Source organism: Arvicanthis niloticus, chromosome 2 (genome assembly GCF_011762505.2).
Source record: "Arvicanthis niloticus isolate mArvNil1 chromosome 2, mArvNil1.pat.X, whole genome shotgun sequence".
Taxonomy (NCBI): Eukaryota; Metazoa; Chordata; class Mammalia; order Rodentia; family Muridae; genus Arvicanthis; species Arvicanthis niloticus.
This window is the reverse complement of record NC_047659.1, coordinates 127807808-127820814: the sequence shown is the minus strand read 5'-3', so window position 1 is coordinate 127820814 and position 13007 is coordinate 127807808. Positions and strand designations below refer to the sequence as shown.

The window sequence follows — 13007 nt, the reverse complement described above, 5'->3', positions numbered from 1 at the left end:
AACAGTCTAAATACCCCTTAACTGATGAACAAGCAAACAAACAGTGATAATTACATTCAGCCCAGTGCTGTGCAACCATAAAAAGGGGCTGAAACTAAGAAATTATGTCAAGTGAGAAAGACAGGCACTCTTGAAATGCCACACACACATGGTTTCATACTGATCCCTGTCTGTAAACAGTCCTGACGAGGTAGATCCAAAGGAGCAAAAGCTCAGCAGCTGTCAGAGGAGGCAGTGGTTGGGAGGGTGGGCAAGAAAGCAACTGCTTTCAGGCCTAGGGATTCCCTTCTGCAGTGACAAAAACACACTGCAAATGTAGTTGGTGAGCTGCATTACACAGCATATGTACCAACAGCCATTGAATCACTTGCTTTAAAATTGTCAGTTTTATGTTAGATAAATTTACAAGAAAGAGAACGAGAGAGACTGAGGTCTAAGTGCAAAAAGATCCCATACTTCTAAAGTTCCATCAAATTCAAATAACAGACAAAATTGAATATATGGTCAATTTTTGCTTACAACTGATAATAGAAAATAGTAATCACAGAAATACTTTATAATAAACTCTTAATAAAAGCAAAAAATACACTATTTTGTACAAATCATCACCAGTATATTGAGATGTTTTCTGTATCTTAACAGAAAGATTCACATCTTTTGACCTATTTTTCATTTTGCAAAATTTCACTTGGATGCTTGATTTTGTATACTCTGAATGTAAAACACTCATTTATACTGTAAACACAAAAATATCCACAAAGGAATGTGTGTCAAATTTTGAAGAAAAAAAAAAAAAGCATGACGAAAGTCTACTAGGCTAAATTAAATTAAAAGGCTGTCTCACCTTTGCCAGGCCAGAGAGGAGCTCTAGAGCTGCCAAGGATATGCTCATATCTTGCCGCCACTGGGAGTTGAGTCGCTGGGTGACGAGATGAATGCTGCGAATCAGGAGTCCAGCAGCTGAATCTGTATTAAGAGCTAGGATATAACCCAATGCCACATCCACAGGGAGGGAAAACAACTAAGCATTAGTAACAGAAGCACAGCATTCCACCAGGCACAGACCATAGCAGCCACAGTGAGCACAATGGGCACCCACACAGAGCTAAGCTCCCACCCACCATCCTGAGCCCCAGGCCTGACTGATGGCACACAAGGCACACATGGGGCTGGGCCAGCTTCTAGCTCCCAGTCTACACTTTAACAAAAACACTATGGACTTGGCAATTTCAGTAAAATCCTTATAATGAAAATTGACGTAATTTTTAAATAAGTATCTTATAGAGTTTAATCTTCAAGAAGAACAATGAAAAGGCATCCAAGTATTTCCTAGAGTTTTACAGAGGCAAAAATTCAACCTTATAGCCTCCTCAGATGCTGGAAATTACATTAAAGCATCTGTTGAAATGACAGGGTTTAAGCCAGTAAACCCACATGCAATGCCTTTTCAAACCTGTGTTTACATTTCACTCTTTACCACTATTTATTTTAATACCTTTATAAAGGTAAAATAACCAAGTCAATATTTTTACTTGGACTTCAATTTTATATTTAAAGTAATTATTACTGAAAGAGTGAATTCTAAGAAATGAAACAATGATAAATTCTAATTATAAAGGAAGCTTTAGGGGCATTATACCTGTGGATCCTATCAGAAAGAGGGCAGTGACAACAGAAAAAGGAATGATCATTAAAGAGAGACAGTCATGCAACACTAACACAAATTCTGGATTTCTTAGTAAAACTATGACATAACAAGCAGAGCTCACTACCACCAGCTGAAAATGCTGGAACAAACAATGACTTCAAACACTTATATACAACACATGCTGTAATGTAAAATTATCTTTAGTTTTGTTCTCGTTCTTGTACTTTTTAAGAAGAAAGTACAAGAAAGAGAACGTCAACCTAGAGAATGCCTAAGTCTACATAAGAAGTAACAATTTAAATGTACTGAATATCCACATAATAACTATGTATTTGACCTGTTGATGGGTAATGTATCATAAACTTCAATTGAAAGCATCCCCCATGAACACAGCTCAAAAATTCTCCAGATGACTAAAAAGTCAAACTCACATCTAGGGAACTGGATATGCTAATTTCATAGAATAAACACAGATTTAATCTTTTTATATATATAAAAACATAAACTGTTCACACTAAGTCCAAAACATAATTGCTCTGCGTAAAGAACACCACTGAACAGGATGCTTTGCTGGCAAGTATTTTATTTAGCAAGGCAAAAAGAGTCTCTTTATTCTTATAGCTGAAGAGCCTAACTAGACAGCGTATCTAAGTAAGTTTCAACATGGAAACACATGTTCCTCTGGGTCTCCTCTAGTACAACCTCCATCACTTCCCTCACAGCTGCAAGCACTTGGCTCACTGACCATCTCTGTCATTATTCTGAGAGCTCTGAAGCAAGGACCACATCTTATGTCAGCCCGTATTACCACTGCATGGTGCAGAACACAGGCCTTTCATCATAAACATCTGTAAGATCTAACAAACTCCAAAACAGAGCTACAAAAAAATCATAAAAATACTTTTTCCTTAGAATTTTTTAGACTAACATCTGTCTATTATACCTAAGTAGACAGAATTTTGATTTTTAATTCTTGAAAAGCTTTAGTTTTGCTTATTTTATGACTCTGAGAACTAACACATGTAAATGCTGACAGACTGTTTTAGCACAGCTTACCATAATCCCTCAGGAGAGCTTGAGCAGGCCTCTCACTATCGGGGGTCGTAGGCTCCGTGCTTCCTCCACTTGCTGAACTAATGCCACTGTTAGTGCGACTATGACTCTTCAGGTTGTTTTCTCCACCACCCTAGTCAAATGAGCCAAGATGAACAGTTTACAAGGATTAATAGTTAATTATTAAAACCTGTTAGGGTTGGGGCTGTGCCTCAGGAGTACAGCACTTGCCTCACATGCAGGAGGCCCTAGGTTCATCCCCAATACTGAAACAGTTAACAGGCTAACTAGCATAGGTGATACACAGATAAACAGACAAGGAATTAAAATCACTGTGGTACTGTGCTCAGATCCCATCTGTTAAAGGATACACAGGGTTTGATAACTACAAATATCCATACTAAGGTCTCCTGTGCTGTTTTTCAAAGAGTCACCTTAGAACCCTTTACATATGCTAGAGTTCTCTAGCTAATAATAACTTCGAGTCATTAAGGAAATTATCTTAAAGTGCATTTACAGCAAAACCTCAAAACAGGAATATAATCTTCAAATAAAGACAATATGGGCCTGGGAAATGAACTCGGTCAATAAAGTACTTGCCACTCACAAATTAGAATCTGAGTTTGATGCCCAGAACCTACTTTCTTTAAATAAAAAATGCCAAAAGAAGGGAAGGCCCAGGGAGATGGCTCAGTGGGTAAGAGCACTTGCTACACAATCAGTAGAACCCCAGTTCAAATCCCCAACACCTACATAAAAGCTGAGCATGCCTTTAATGACAGTGCTGTGAGGGGTTGAAAGAGGAGCATTACTGGGCTTGCTGGCTGCCATGCTCATCAAAAGATACTATCTCAAGGTAACAGGGCAAAGTAATAGCACGGAATACCCGATATCCTCCTCTTACCTCCATGCTCACACCCACCCTCCCACCCATACCCTTATAAACACACACACACACACACACAAGCACATGCAAGCATACCCAGACATATGTATCTATACACACATGAAGACCCATATCCATTTGGGGTTTATACACACATAAAAGACCAACTTTTAAATGTGGTTACACAATAAAGCACAAACAATAAAATACTATAGTTAGTATAAATTCCCATACACATAGGTGCAAATAAACCCATTTGTTAAAGATTCCTTGTACCTTTCCCCATATAAACAGAACCTGTATCCAGATCAGCACATTATTAGCCATCTACTGGAACATGAATGAATTTCCTTAATAATGTTTTCATTTATCTAGCTCAACCCATTATACCTTATCCCCCCTCCCCCATTGCCCAGCCTGTACCCCAAGTATAACATGTATCTTTAAGGATACTGTCCTTATCTGGGGAGCTTTTTAAATATCATTTTTAAAACGTTAGTGCTTTGGGGCACCTGCAAACTTCTATCTACAGGAACTACAAACAAGACAGCACATCTTATAAGTAGTCCTCTATCTGTTAGGGATAACAGGAATTAGAAAGGTCTTCCCTAGAATATTCAGACTAGTTGATTGGTACTTCAAAACCATCCCAACTGATGTTTCCCTCATGTAGGATTTCTCAAGGACCTAATGAGAAAAATCTCAATATATATGATCTTTTAAAATAGGATCCTTCTAAATCTATGAGCTGAAATGTATAAACAAACAAAAGGGCTTTTAAAACCAGGTATGACATTGCAAACCTGTGGAGGCAGGAAGACTAAGAGTTTAAGGTCATCTTCAGCTATATACACAGTTTGAGACTAGCATGGGCTACATGAGACACTGCCTCAAAAAAATAAAGACAAAGGGCTGAGAACACAGCTCAGTGTTCTGCAAGACAGCTTATTCAGCATGTGTTGAGGCTCTAGATGCAGTTGTAGCACTGCTGAATATGATTTCCATAAAATCAGACACAGATATTCTATGACAGATTATGTAAGCTTCTTACCATTTCCATTTGGCAACCAATGGCTTCTAAAAGTGCAGAATCTTGAACAATATTTAACATTGCCCCTGCAACAGCAAAACAAACAAACAAAGCAGTTACATGACATATAATTACGGTGTGATGGCTCAGTCAGGGCAAAGAGAATATGATTTGGAGCCAGGATTGGTCATACACATAACCCTGGAACTCAGAGGCATGAGGCAGAAGAACTGCTATCAGCTGAACCACCTTGGCTACACAGCAAGTACAGGGCTACATAAACAGACTCTGTCTCCTCCCCTCCCTCTAAAAAAGGAAAGAAAAAGGAAATGTTGGTAACACATTCCTGAAATTCTCTGTAGATTACAAATAAATACACTGATAGGTTAAAATAGGCAATGCTTTAGAAACCCTCGAATTCTGATATGCCTTCACAGTGTTTATACTTTGGTCACACACAAGTGCACACCACAGCACATGTAGATGTTAAAGGACAGCGTTCAGGAATCAGTTCTCTCCTTCCAAGCTAGGGTCCAGGAACAGAACTCACTCAGGTCATTAGTTTTGTAAGGCAAGCATCTTTAACCCAATGAGCACTTTTAACCCAATGAACCTCTTGCTGCCCAACTCCAAAGGTCTCCCCTCTCCTGTAACCACCTCATCCCACCCCTCCCCTGGACTGGACTAAACTTTTTGCATTCTTTTATTTCTGACAATTCCCTCCATGTGAACATTATTTTTTTTTTCTCTCTCTCTCTCTCTGGCTTAAAATATTTTTCTAACATGTCAGATCTGTGTGCAATTCCCAAGTACAGAATTTAAATGGCTGAATTCTCTTGCTTCTAGTTTTTCTCCTTGGCTTTTTTGTTTTTATAGCCACATCAACAGCAATATGAAAAGGTGTGTTATCAACTGTTCCTTCAGCTCTTTGTCAAACTAACAACTTACCATTTACTACTGAGTCCACCTTCTCAGTGACTAACATGCCACACCTCCCAAGTACTCACTACAGTACTGAAAGGAAATGGGCAGAGAATGAAGAGGGTCGGGAGAAAGGCGGGAAAAAGGCACAGACAAGACGACTAAATGCTTGCCTTCGCTCATCTCATCTCCTTAAATCTTTTTTTAAAATTGTTTATTACATTTACTTACTACTTATTTGGGGAAAGAAAGACTATGTGCATGCCATGGCATGTGTAGGGGTCAGAGAACAGCTAAAGAAACTCAGTTCTCTCACCCTGTAGGACCTGGGGATCAAACTCAGGTCTGTGTCATCTTGGTGGCAGACATCTTTAACCACTGAACTATCTTGCCAGATCCCCAAAGAACTTTTTCTATAAAAAGCAAGGAAGAAACAAAAAAACAAAAAAAAAAAAAAACAAAAAAACAAGAAACCTCTACCTCTGATTCAGAACAGTAACAGTTGCATTAGGCTGGGGCTGTTCTCACTTGTCTTCCCAGCATGCCTGGGATCATTAGTACCTGGGTTTCACTTACCAAAACACAAAACAAAACTGTCTAGACACAAACCTAGTATCATTTGGGTGTTGTTAGGGTCCGTTTCTGTTTGCAAGGCACCTATTAGTATATTCACAAGTCTCAGCTTCAGGGACAGAAAAGTTATTGGTTTATCATAAGAAGAGCTGTCATCATTACTAAACTTTCCTTCTAGGACCACCTGGAGGAAAAAAAAAAAGAATATTAGCACCAGCTATTGTACACGATGCCCATTGAGGAAAGCAGGAGACAGGAGGGGGACAGGCTAATGATCCAGGCTTCCAGTCTAATTGTAGTTACCAATGTCATTTGTCTATAACACATGAACAGTAAGCTGGGACATGTTGGCACTTCCAAAAGTAGAAATACTCAAACCAAAAAAACTTCATTAATCCATTAGAAATGTATGTCTTTAAATATATGTTTATTTACTGAATGCTGAGACAGGTCTCACTGTATAGCCCTGGCTGGCCTCAAACTCACAAAACTCCACCTGCCTCCACCTCCAAGTGCTAGGATTAAAGGCTTGTGTAACCATGCAGGGCTAGAAAACCACTTTTTAAAAGCCCTGCTCCATTTTGTTAAAAGTGCAGTTTGACTTAAATTAGCAAACAAAAACAGAATACAAAAAAAAAAAAAAAAAAAATGTCAATGATGATGCTCAGCAGGATGTCCCACAGAAGGGTTTTAAGTTTGCAACAAAACTGAGCTATCTAGCAAGATCATGCATCATGGGAAAAAAAAAAAAAAAAAGGCTGGGGAGACAGAAAAAGAAATAATTAAAGAAACATTACCTCAGATCTGACTGTGCCAAAATGATGAGGGAGGGGCAACAGAGAGAGCAGGATATTAATGGATGATCTTCTCAGTTCTGTTGGATTTACATAGCTTTTGAATTTTGAGAGTTCTCTGCCAAAAAAAAAAAAAAACAAACTATTAGTATTTTCTACTAAAGAGTGGCTTTAGCTACTTTCATATATACTATGCCATCTTTCCCACCCAAGCATTGCATATATGAGAACTGTTGTTACATGCTTACTGAATTAAAGCTAGAATTTGACTGAAGATGTAAGTCCTACTTTATCACAGTAGGATCTCAGGTCTGACTCATCTAGACCAAGTCAGAAAGGATCCAGTAAGCCCATGGACATATGAGAACTGAAGGCACCCAGGGACTGAGAGTGTTTGGATTTGGATGCTCTGTACTCAAGATGCTCTAGGCTCTGTAGCCTAGGTCTCACTGGACTGTGAAAACATCTAGATAGGATAAATTAGCAAACAGTAGGAAGTACCAAAACAGACCCCGTCAGACTAGACAACTGACACAGTAGGAGAGAATGTCAGCTTACCTGTCAGGCAAAATGGTTTCAAGAGCTGAAATAAAGTAAGGAACCACAACATCAATCCCTTTCAAGTCACAGCAGAACAAAGGAGGGGAGTTTAGAATAACGCTGGCCAAGACAGGATGGCATACATAATCATTTATCTGCAAACCTTGAATTAAAAGCATGTAAAATCTAGGAAAGCAAGAAAAAAATTTTAAACAAACTGCTGACCAAATGTTTCCAAATTATTAGCATTTTCTACATAGTTATCTGAAGAGCCTTTGTCCACTCTGCACTCTAGTTTCTAGACTTTAAAGAACTACCAGGAGTCAACAATTCAAAAATCATACGATTCCATGTCCATTATACTTTTTTTAAAAAAAGTTTTAACTCGTCGTACATCAAATTACAGGTGCCTACAAATGAGATACACCAAAACAAATGTCTTGGTATTCATCAATTGGTAGAATCAATTAATCAAAATCTAAAGTAGTAAATTTTTGTAGCATTCACAATTCTAAAAAACAGAGGTGAGTCTTTTTCCTTCCTTCACTGATTCTGAGGGGTTAGTGAGAGAAAGAAGTCCCAGCCAACTCTGTGTTCATCAGAGTATCAAGATCCCCTTGAGGAACCCACCTGAACATATTTTCCTCTTCCTACAACCTCCAACTACAGCCAAGTCACTAAGCATCCAGTAGCCTGTTACTCAAGAGCAAGTACACTGCTCTACTCCTTATCACAAGACACTTCTTCCTTCTCTGCAAAACTCTTTCGAAACAATCTCCTCAGTCACTGGTATGTTCTATGCCCAGAACTCAATTCAACAGGCACGTGTGCAAATATGCAGTTCTCGATAAATAGCCCACACACCCTTGAAATCCAAGACATCATTTGTCCTCTCAGAAACCTGCTGAGTTTGTCACATGACAAACTCACCCAGTCTTCTGAACTAGAAAGAAAGCTCATGTTCATAACCCTCTCCCTTCCCACTGTTGATACAATTTGAAATAACTCTCTAGCCCAAGGTCTCCCTCAGAGAAATGGGCCCTCCTCGTGAGGAGTAAACTCCAACACCTATGTGACCTTCTCTCACAGCTACGTATATGTAGCTAGAGGAAAGGCAGACACCAGATCTTCTTTCCCAAGACTCTCACATTTCTGAGATGCTAACTAACCCCACTGGACTTCTAGACAAAGACTATGACAACTAGGAGCTTAGAAGCACACTGCAGTATAAGGAAAATGATCTGCAGAGAAGAACAAAGCAGTTCTAGGAGACAGAGGCCCAGGAGGCAGGAGAGTTGTTCTGGTCCCTGATTCCTACTTTTTATATGCCTTACTGTATTGCTTGACCTTAAACTTTTGTTATTACTAGCATCTCATAATTTATTCTCTTTGACTTAAACCAGACTGAAAGATAAAAGCCTATGGTTAAAATTGTTCTGACTAATGTATACCATGTTTTTCCTGACTTATGTTTCACACTTGGTCTCCTCTTTCCTAACCATCTAGCAATACAGGTATCTCAGTGTTCTATCTGACTGTAACCCTACTTCAGCAACCATGTAAACAAGTAGTGAAGAAGAGCAAAGAAGAATCAAGAATTATAAATTTCCAAAGAATAACAAATCTGAAGTGTCATGGTAAGAACAGAGTGAAGAGAGAAATAAGAGAGTTAAATGCTACAAGGCAGGAATTGAATAATCAACTCAAGATGAAAGATGGAGAGGCAAATGATGCCTAGGTTGTGGTCTGAGCAGCTGAATGGATGGCAGAGGCAGTCACAGATGGTGGAAGCCAGAGATTTGGAAAAGATAATTCTACCCAACCTCCCAACAGTCTAAATACTACCCATCTTTTCTAAATCCAGTATAAACATCTAATAATATGCCAGACCTCTTTCCTGAACTCTCTAGGCTAAGTATGAGCTGCTGTTTCCTCCAAACATTCAAAACCATTATGACTCTCTCCTGCCAACTTTTGTTTCCTATTGAATCACTATAATTTTGCTTGAATCTATTCACCACAGTCATTAAACTCCTTGGAGTAAAGATTCACAGCTGACTTATTTCTGGACTGTACGCAGAACCTAACATTGTTCCAAAAATCTATTGACAAACTATTGTGGTACTTCCACATCTCTCCAGAATTTACAAATGATACAATAAATAAAAGCTCTAGAATAAAACCTTAAAAGTATTTACCAAATCTCAAGAGGCAGGTAAAATAAAAGAATTCAAGCAGTTTTCAATTACATAAAGATACTGGCAAGCATTTCAGACCAACAATGGCTTACTGATTTAACCTACCAAGCCATGCCACATTAGTATTTACTATCAAATGATATAAATACAAAAATAAAGAAAAAAAATTCTAAAACCTGGATAAATAAGCTGGCAGAATCTCTTCTCCAGTCTTCTTGCTACAAAAAATTCTACATAATGTCCCACAAGCCTCAGCTCTTCCTGCTTCATAGTTATCAGGAAATTCACTTGCATCAAACACAGGATTGGAGACCATGGTGTCTGTTGACATTTGGGACCCTTTCCGTCGGAACTCCATGCTAGCTTGTGTTGCAATGGCTGGGGAGAAAAAAGGAGCATTTTAATTACTTTTATCAAAATGTCAAATAGGCTCATGGGACCCTGGACACAAAGATCAAATGTTGCTGTCATTACGTAACTACTTCAATAGAATCCAATAATGCTTTGGTTAGCAACTATGTCATAATTTTTTGTTTAAAGGGCTCTCTGATATCTTCTTTGAAATAGATAGCAATTAATTTACAATAACATTGTCAACAGATTCTATGAAAATGATTTTTTTCATTGAATTTCTGGTCAGAAGACTAATTGTATACATCTGCATACAGATATATACAGAATTTGCCTTTAATATTATTTATTTTCTGTTTTTTTTCCTCCTTCTATAGAATGAAGCTTAACCATGAAGAAAAGTAGCAATTAAAATTTATGCAATTAACCCAAGTGGACCAAGTAATTAAGAGGGCAAGTGCATGCCAGTTTGAGTATTTCATGACAGGACAAGGTAAGGATAAGAACTGAGTAAGGAAGGCAAAGAGGACATTCCCACCACCCACCCAGCTCCAAAACACACACCAAAGAGCTGCCCAACCAAGCAAATGAAAATGAATTTTAACAACCACAGACAGCAGCAAACTTGAGGTTGATAAATCAGAAAATTAGGTTGGTAAGGAGGATTATCATGATGATTCGTTGTCAACAAAACAGAAGCCCTTCGAAAGTTGCTTTTAACAAAAGATTTCATAGGACACAGATCACTCTGAAATCTTTTATTACTCTACATAAAATATTTAAATTGTTTTGTAATGATAGGCGGCTTAATAGATGCAGAGTCAAGCATAAATCTTTATGCAACTTCCCATGAGCCATTTTAGTCCTGAATAAGCTATCCAGCAATAATACATTTGGAAAACACTCCATGCAGAATGCATACAAATCAAAACACTAAATCTGTATAAAAAATAAGCTTAAAGCTAAAAAAAAAAAAAAAAAAAAAAAAAAAAAAAAAAGCCAAAACACAGTTAGTGCAAAGTCCTGGAATTCATGACATGACCAGACTAGTATACAGAAATAATGGGATTGATTCAGGCAGATTAATTTGCTTTTGCCAACAATCTTCCCCATTCAAAACACAGAAAAAATAGTTTTCTTCCCAAGTGCAAAAACTACAATAGACAATGACAATCAAAAATTTTAATGGAATTATGGAAAAAATAAAAACATGACTGCGATTAAGGAGAAGCTTCTGGTTCCTACTTACAAGATTTATAAGAAAGAAGAATTTGGATAAAAGATGCTGCAAGATAATAGAAATAAATGGAAACAAATCAAAGGACAGCAGTAATTATAAAATACTTTAAAGATGGTGAAATTTTACAATAAATTAAGAAGCTTTTTAGCTTTTTCAAAGTTAGATTTAAAGCTTTACGATACCACAAGCTAATTCAAAAACATAGAAAATTGTGCATTCAGGTCCAAAATTATGATTTTGTATCATGCAAAACAATGAACAAAGAAAATTACATAGCTACAAAGAATTGAGGTTTTGAACTGCCCATAACGTGCATTAAAGTTTTTAGTTTATTAACCCTTCCCAGCTCAATGTTACTTTTACAAAGCACAGTGAATGAGCTAAATTGAAAGCTAACAATTCAAAGAAGCAAATAGCTGAGTTAAAGGTGAACTGCATGGCAGAATTCCTTGATGGCAGCCAGTACGTAGAAACACATGATACACCCAACCCCTGCACCTCCCAACCAAGACTTCAAGACTGTCAGACTGACACCCAAGAGCACTCTAAACTGCACTTTAACTATTTGGACACCTAAAATCTCCTGGGTAATGTAACAGCCTTTAGCATCTCTTGACAGAGATAGGAGGAGCATCTCTCATTTCTCCACCACGCAGAAGGTTATGAAGCAAAAGTGCTATGTTGCTCATTTATCACTTGAATTCTGGTTCTATTTTCTAGTGCAGTGATCAAACAAAGCTGTTACAAACTCTCCAGAGATAGAAAGCTATAGAGTCTCATTATACAAGCCTTCCACAAAGCAGCAGACTGAGCCATGCTAGATTCAAAGATGTCAAGGCCAACAGCTTCTCAACAGTTAGTTTACATTGTAAGAATTATACCTCATATAAATAAATAAATAAATAAATGAATAAATGAATAAAACTAACTCTGGACAATAACATATAAATTAATAAACATGGTTCAGAAACTCAAATATATGACATATGACATAATGAAACTATACCCATGAACGGTTTTTTTAAAACTTTTCACTTACTCAAGCTCATAAATAAAACTGTAATGAGAAAATGGTAAAATATAAAGTGCCTGAATTTGAACAAACTAAAGCAAGCAAAAGAACTTCTAACTCATTCATGCAACTTCATATCCTATAACATCTTTACACTTAAGACTTTTCTAAATTATTTAAAAGAGTCATAAGAACATCCAAAATAATTACATTTATGAACTATTCATAGGTAGACACCTAGCTGTGAATGAGCTTCTGAGAAAAAACAGAGTCCCTTATGAACATTGTTAATTTTATCCTTGGATTCAACACTCTTCCTGGAAAATGATACTATCAAGAAAGTAATACAATACTATCAGACAATACTATCTTTTTACTTCAGTCTGTCTCCAATGCCTGTAGAAAAGTACTTTTCAGAAAACAACTAATATACTCATTAATACATAAACATGATACCTGGCACATACTAACAGCACTCAATAAATGCCAGCCATTATTATTATTCGACTGTGCAAGACAGATGATAACCAATCAAAACATTCTGCACTACCTCACCATCCATCTGGCACTTGCATCAAACATACTGGTAAGAGAACAAATCCAATTTCATTTAGACAATTTCATTCTATAGTAAAATCTAATAAAGATACTGGGGTTGGCTTGTTACTAATGCTCTACAAATCTTACAAAGTTACAGAGCAGATCATTTTTTTTCTAGACTAAAACCTGAGATGTTAGGGTCTACCATGAAGCAAACAAAA

General features: G+C 37.3%; 1 protein-coding gene across 6 annotated transcripts in view; it reads right to left on the bottom strand.

Moving 5' to 3' along the window:
• Ralgapb (Ral GTPase activating protein non-catalytic subunit beta) overlaps positions 1-13007 on the bottom strand; it is a 90458-nt gene that overhangs the window by 47550 nt on the left and 29901 nt on the right. For 2 of the 6 annotated variants that reach the window (XM_076930150.1, XM_076930148.1), the window contains exons 10-17: positions 11244-11279; positions 9820-10021; positions 7464-7631; positions 6909-7023; positions 6148-6295; positions 4639-4703; positions 2705-2834; positions 845-978 (exon numbers count right to left, since the gene is read on the bottom strand). In XM_076930150.1, coding sequence (XP_076786265.1) covers positions 845-978; positions 2705-2834; positions 4639-4703; positions 6148-6295; positions 6909-7023; positions 7464-7631; positions 9820-10021; positions 11244-11279 — 998 coding nt within the window. The remainder of the gene's footprint in view (positions 1-844; positions 979-2704; positions 2835-4638; positions 4704-6147; positions 6296-6908; positions 7024-7463; positions 7632-9819; positions 10022-11243; positions 11280-13007) is intronic. The other 4 variants (XM_076930151.1, XM_034494223.2, XM_076930149.1 and 1 more) reach the window with 3 other exon arrangements.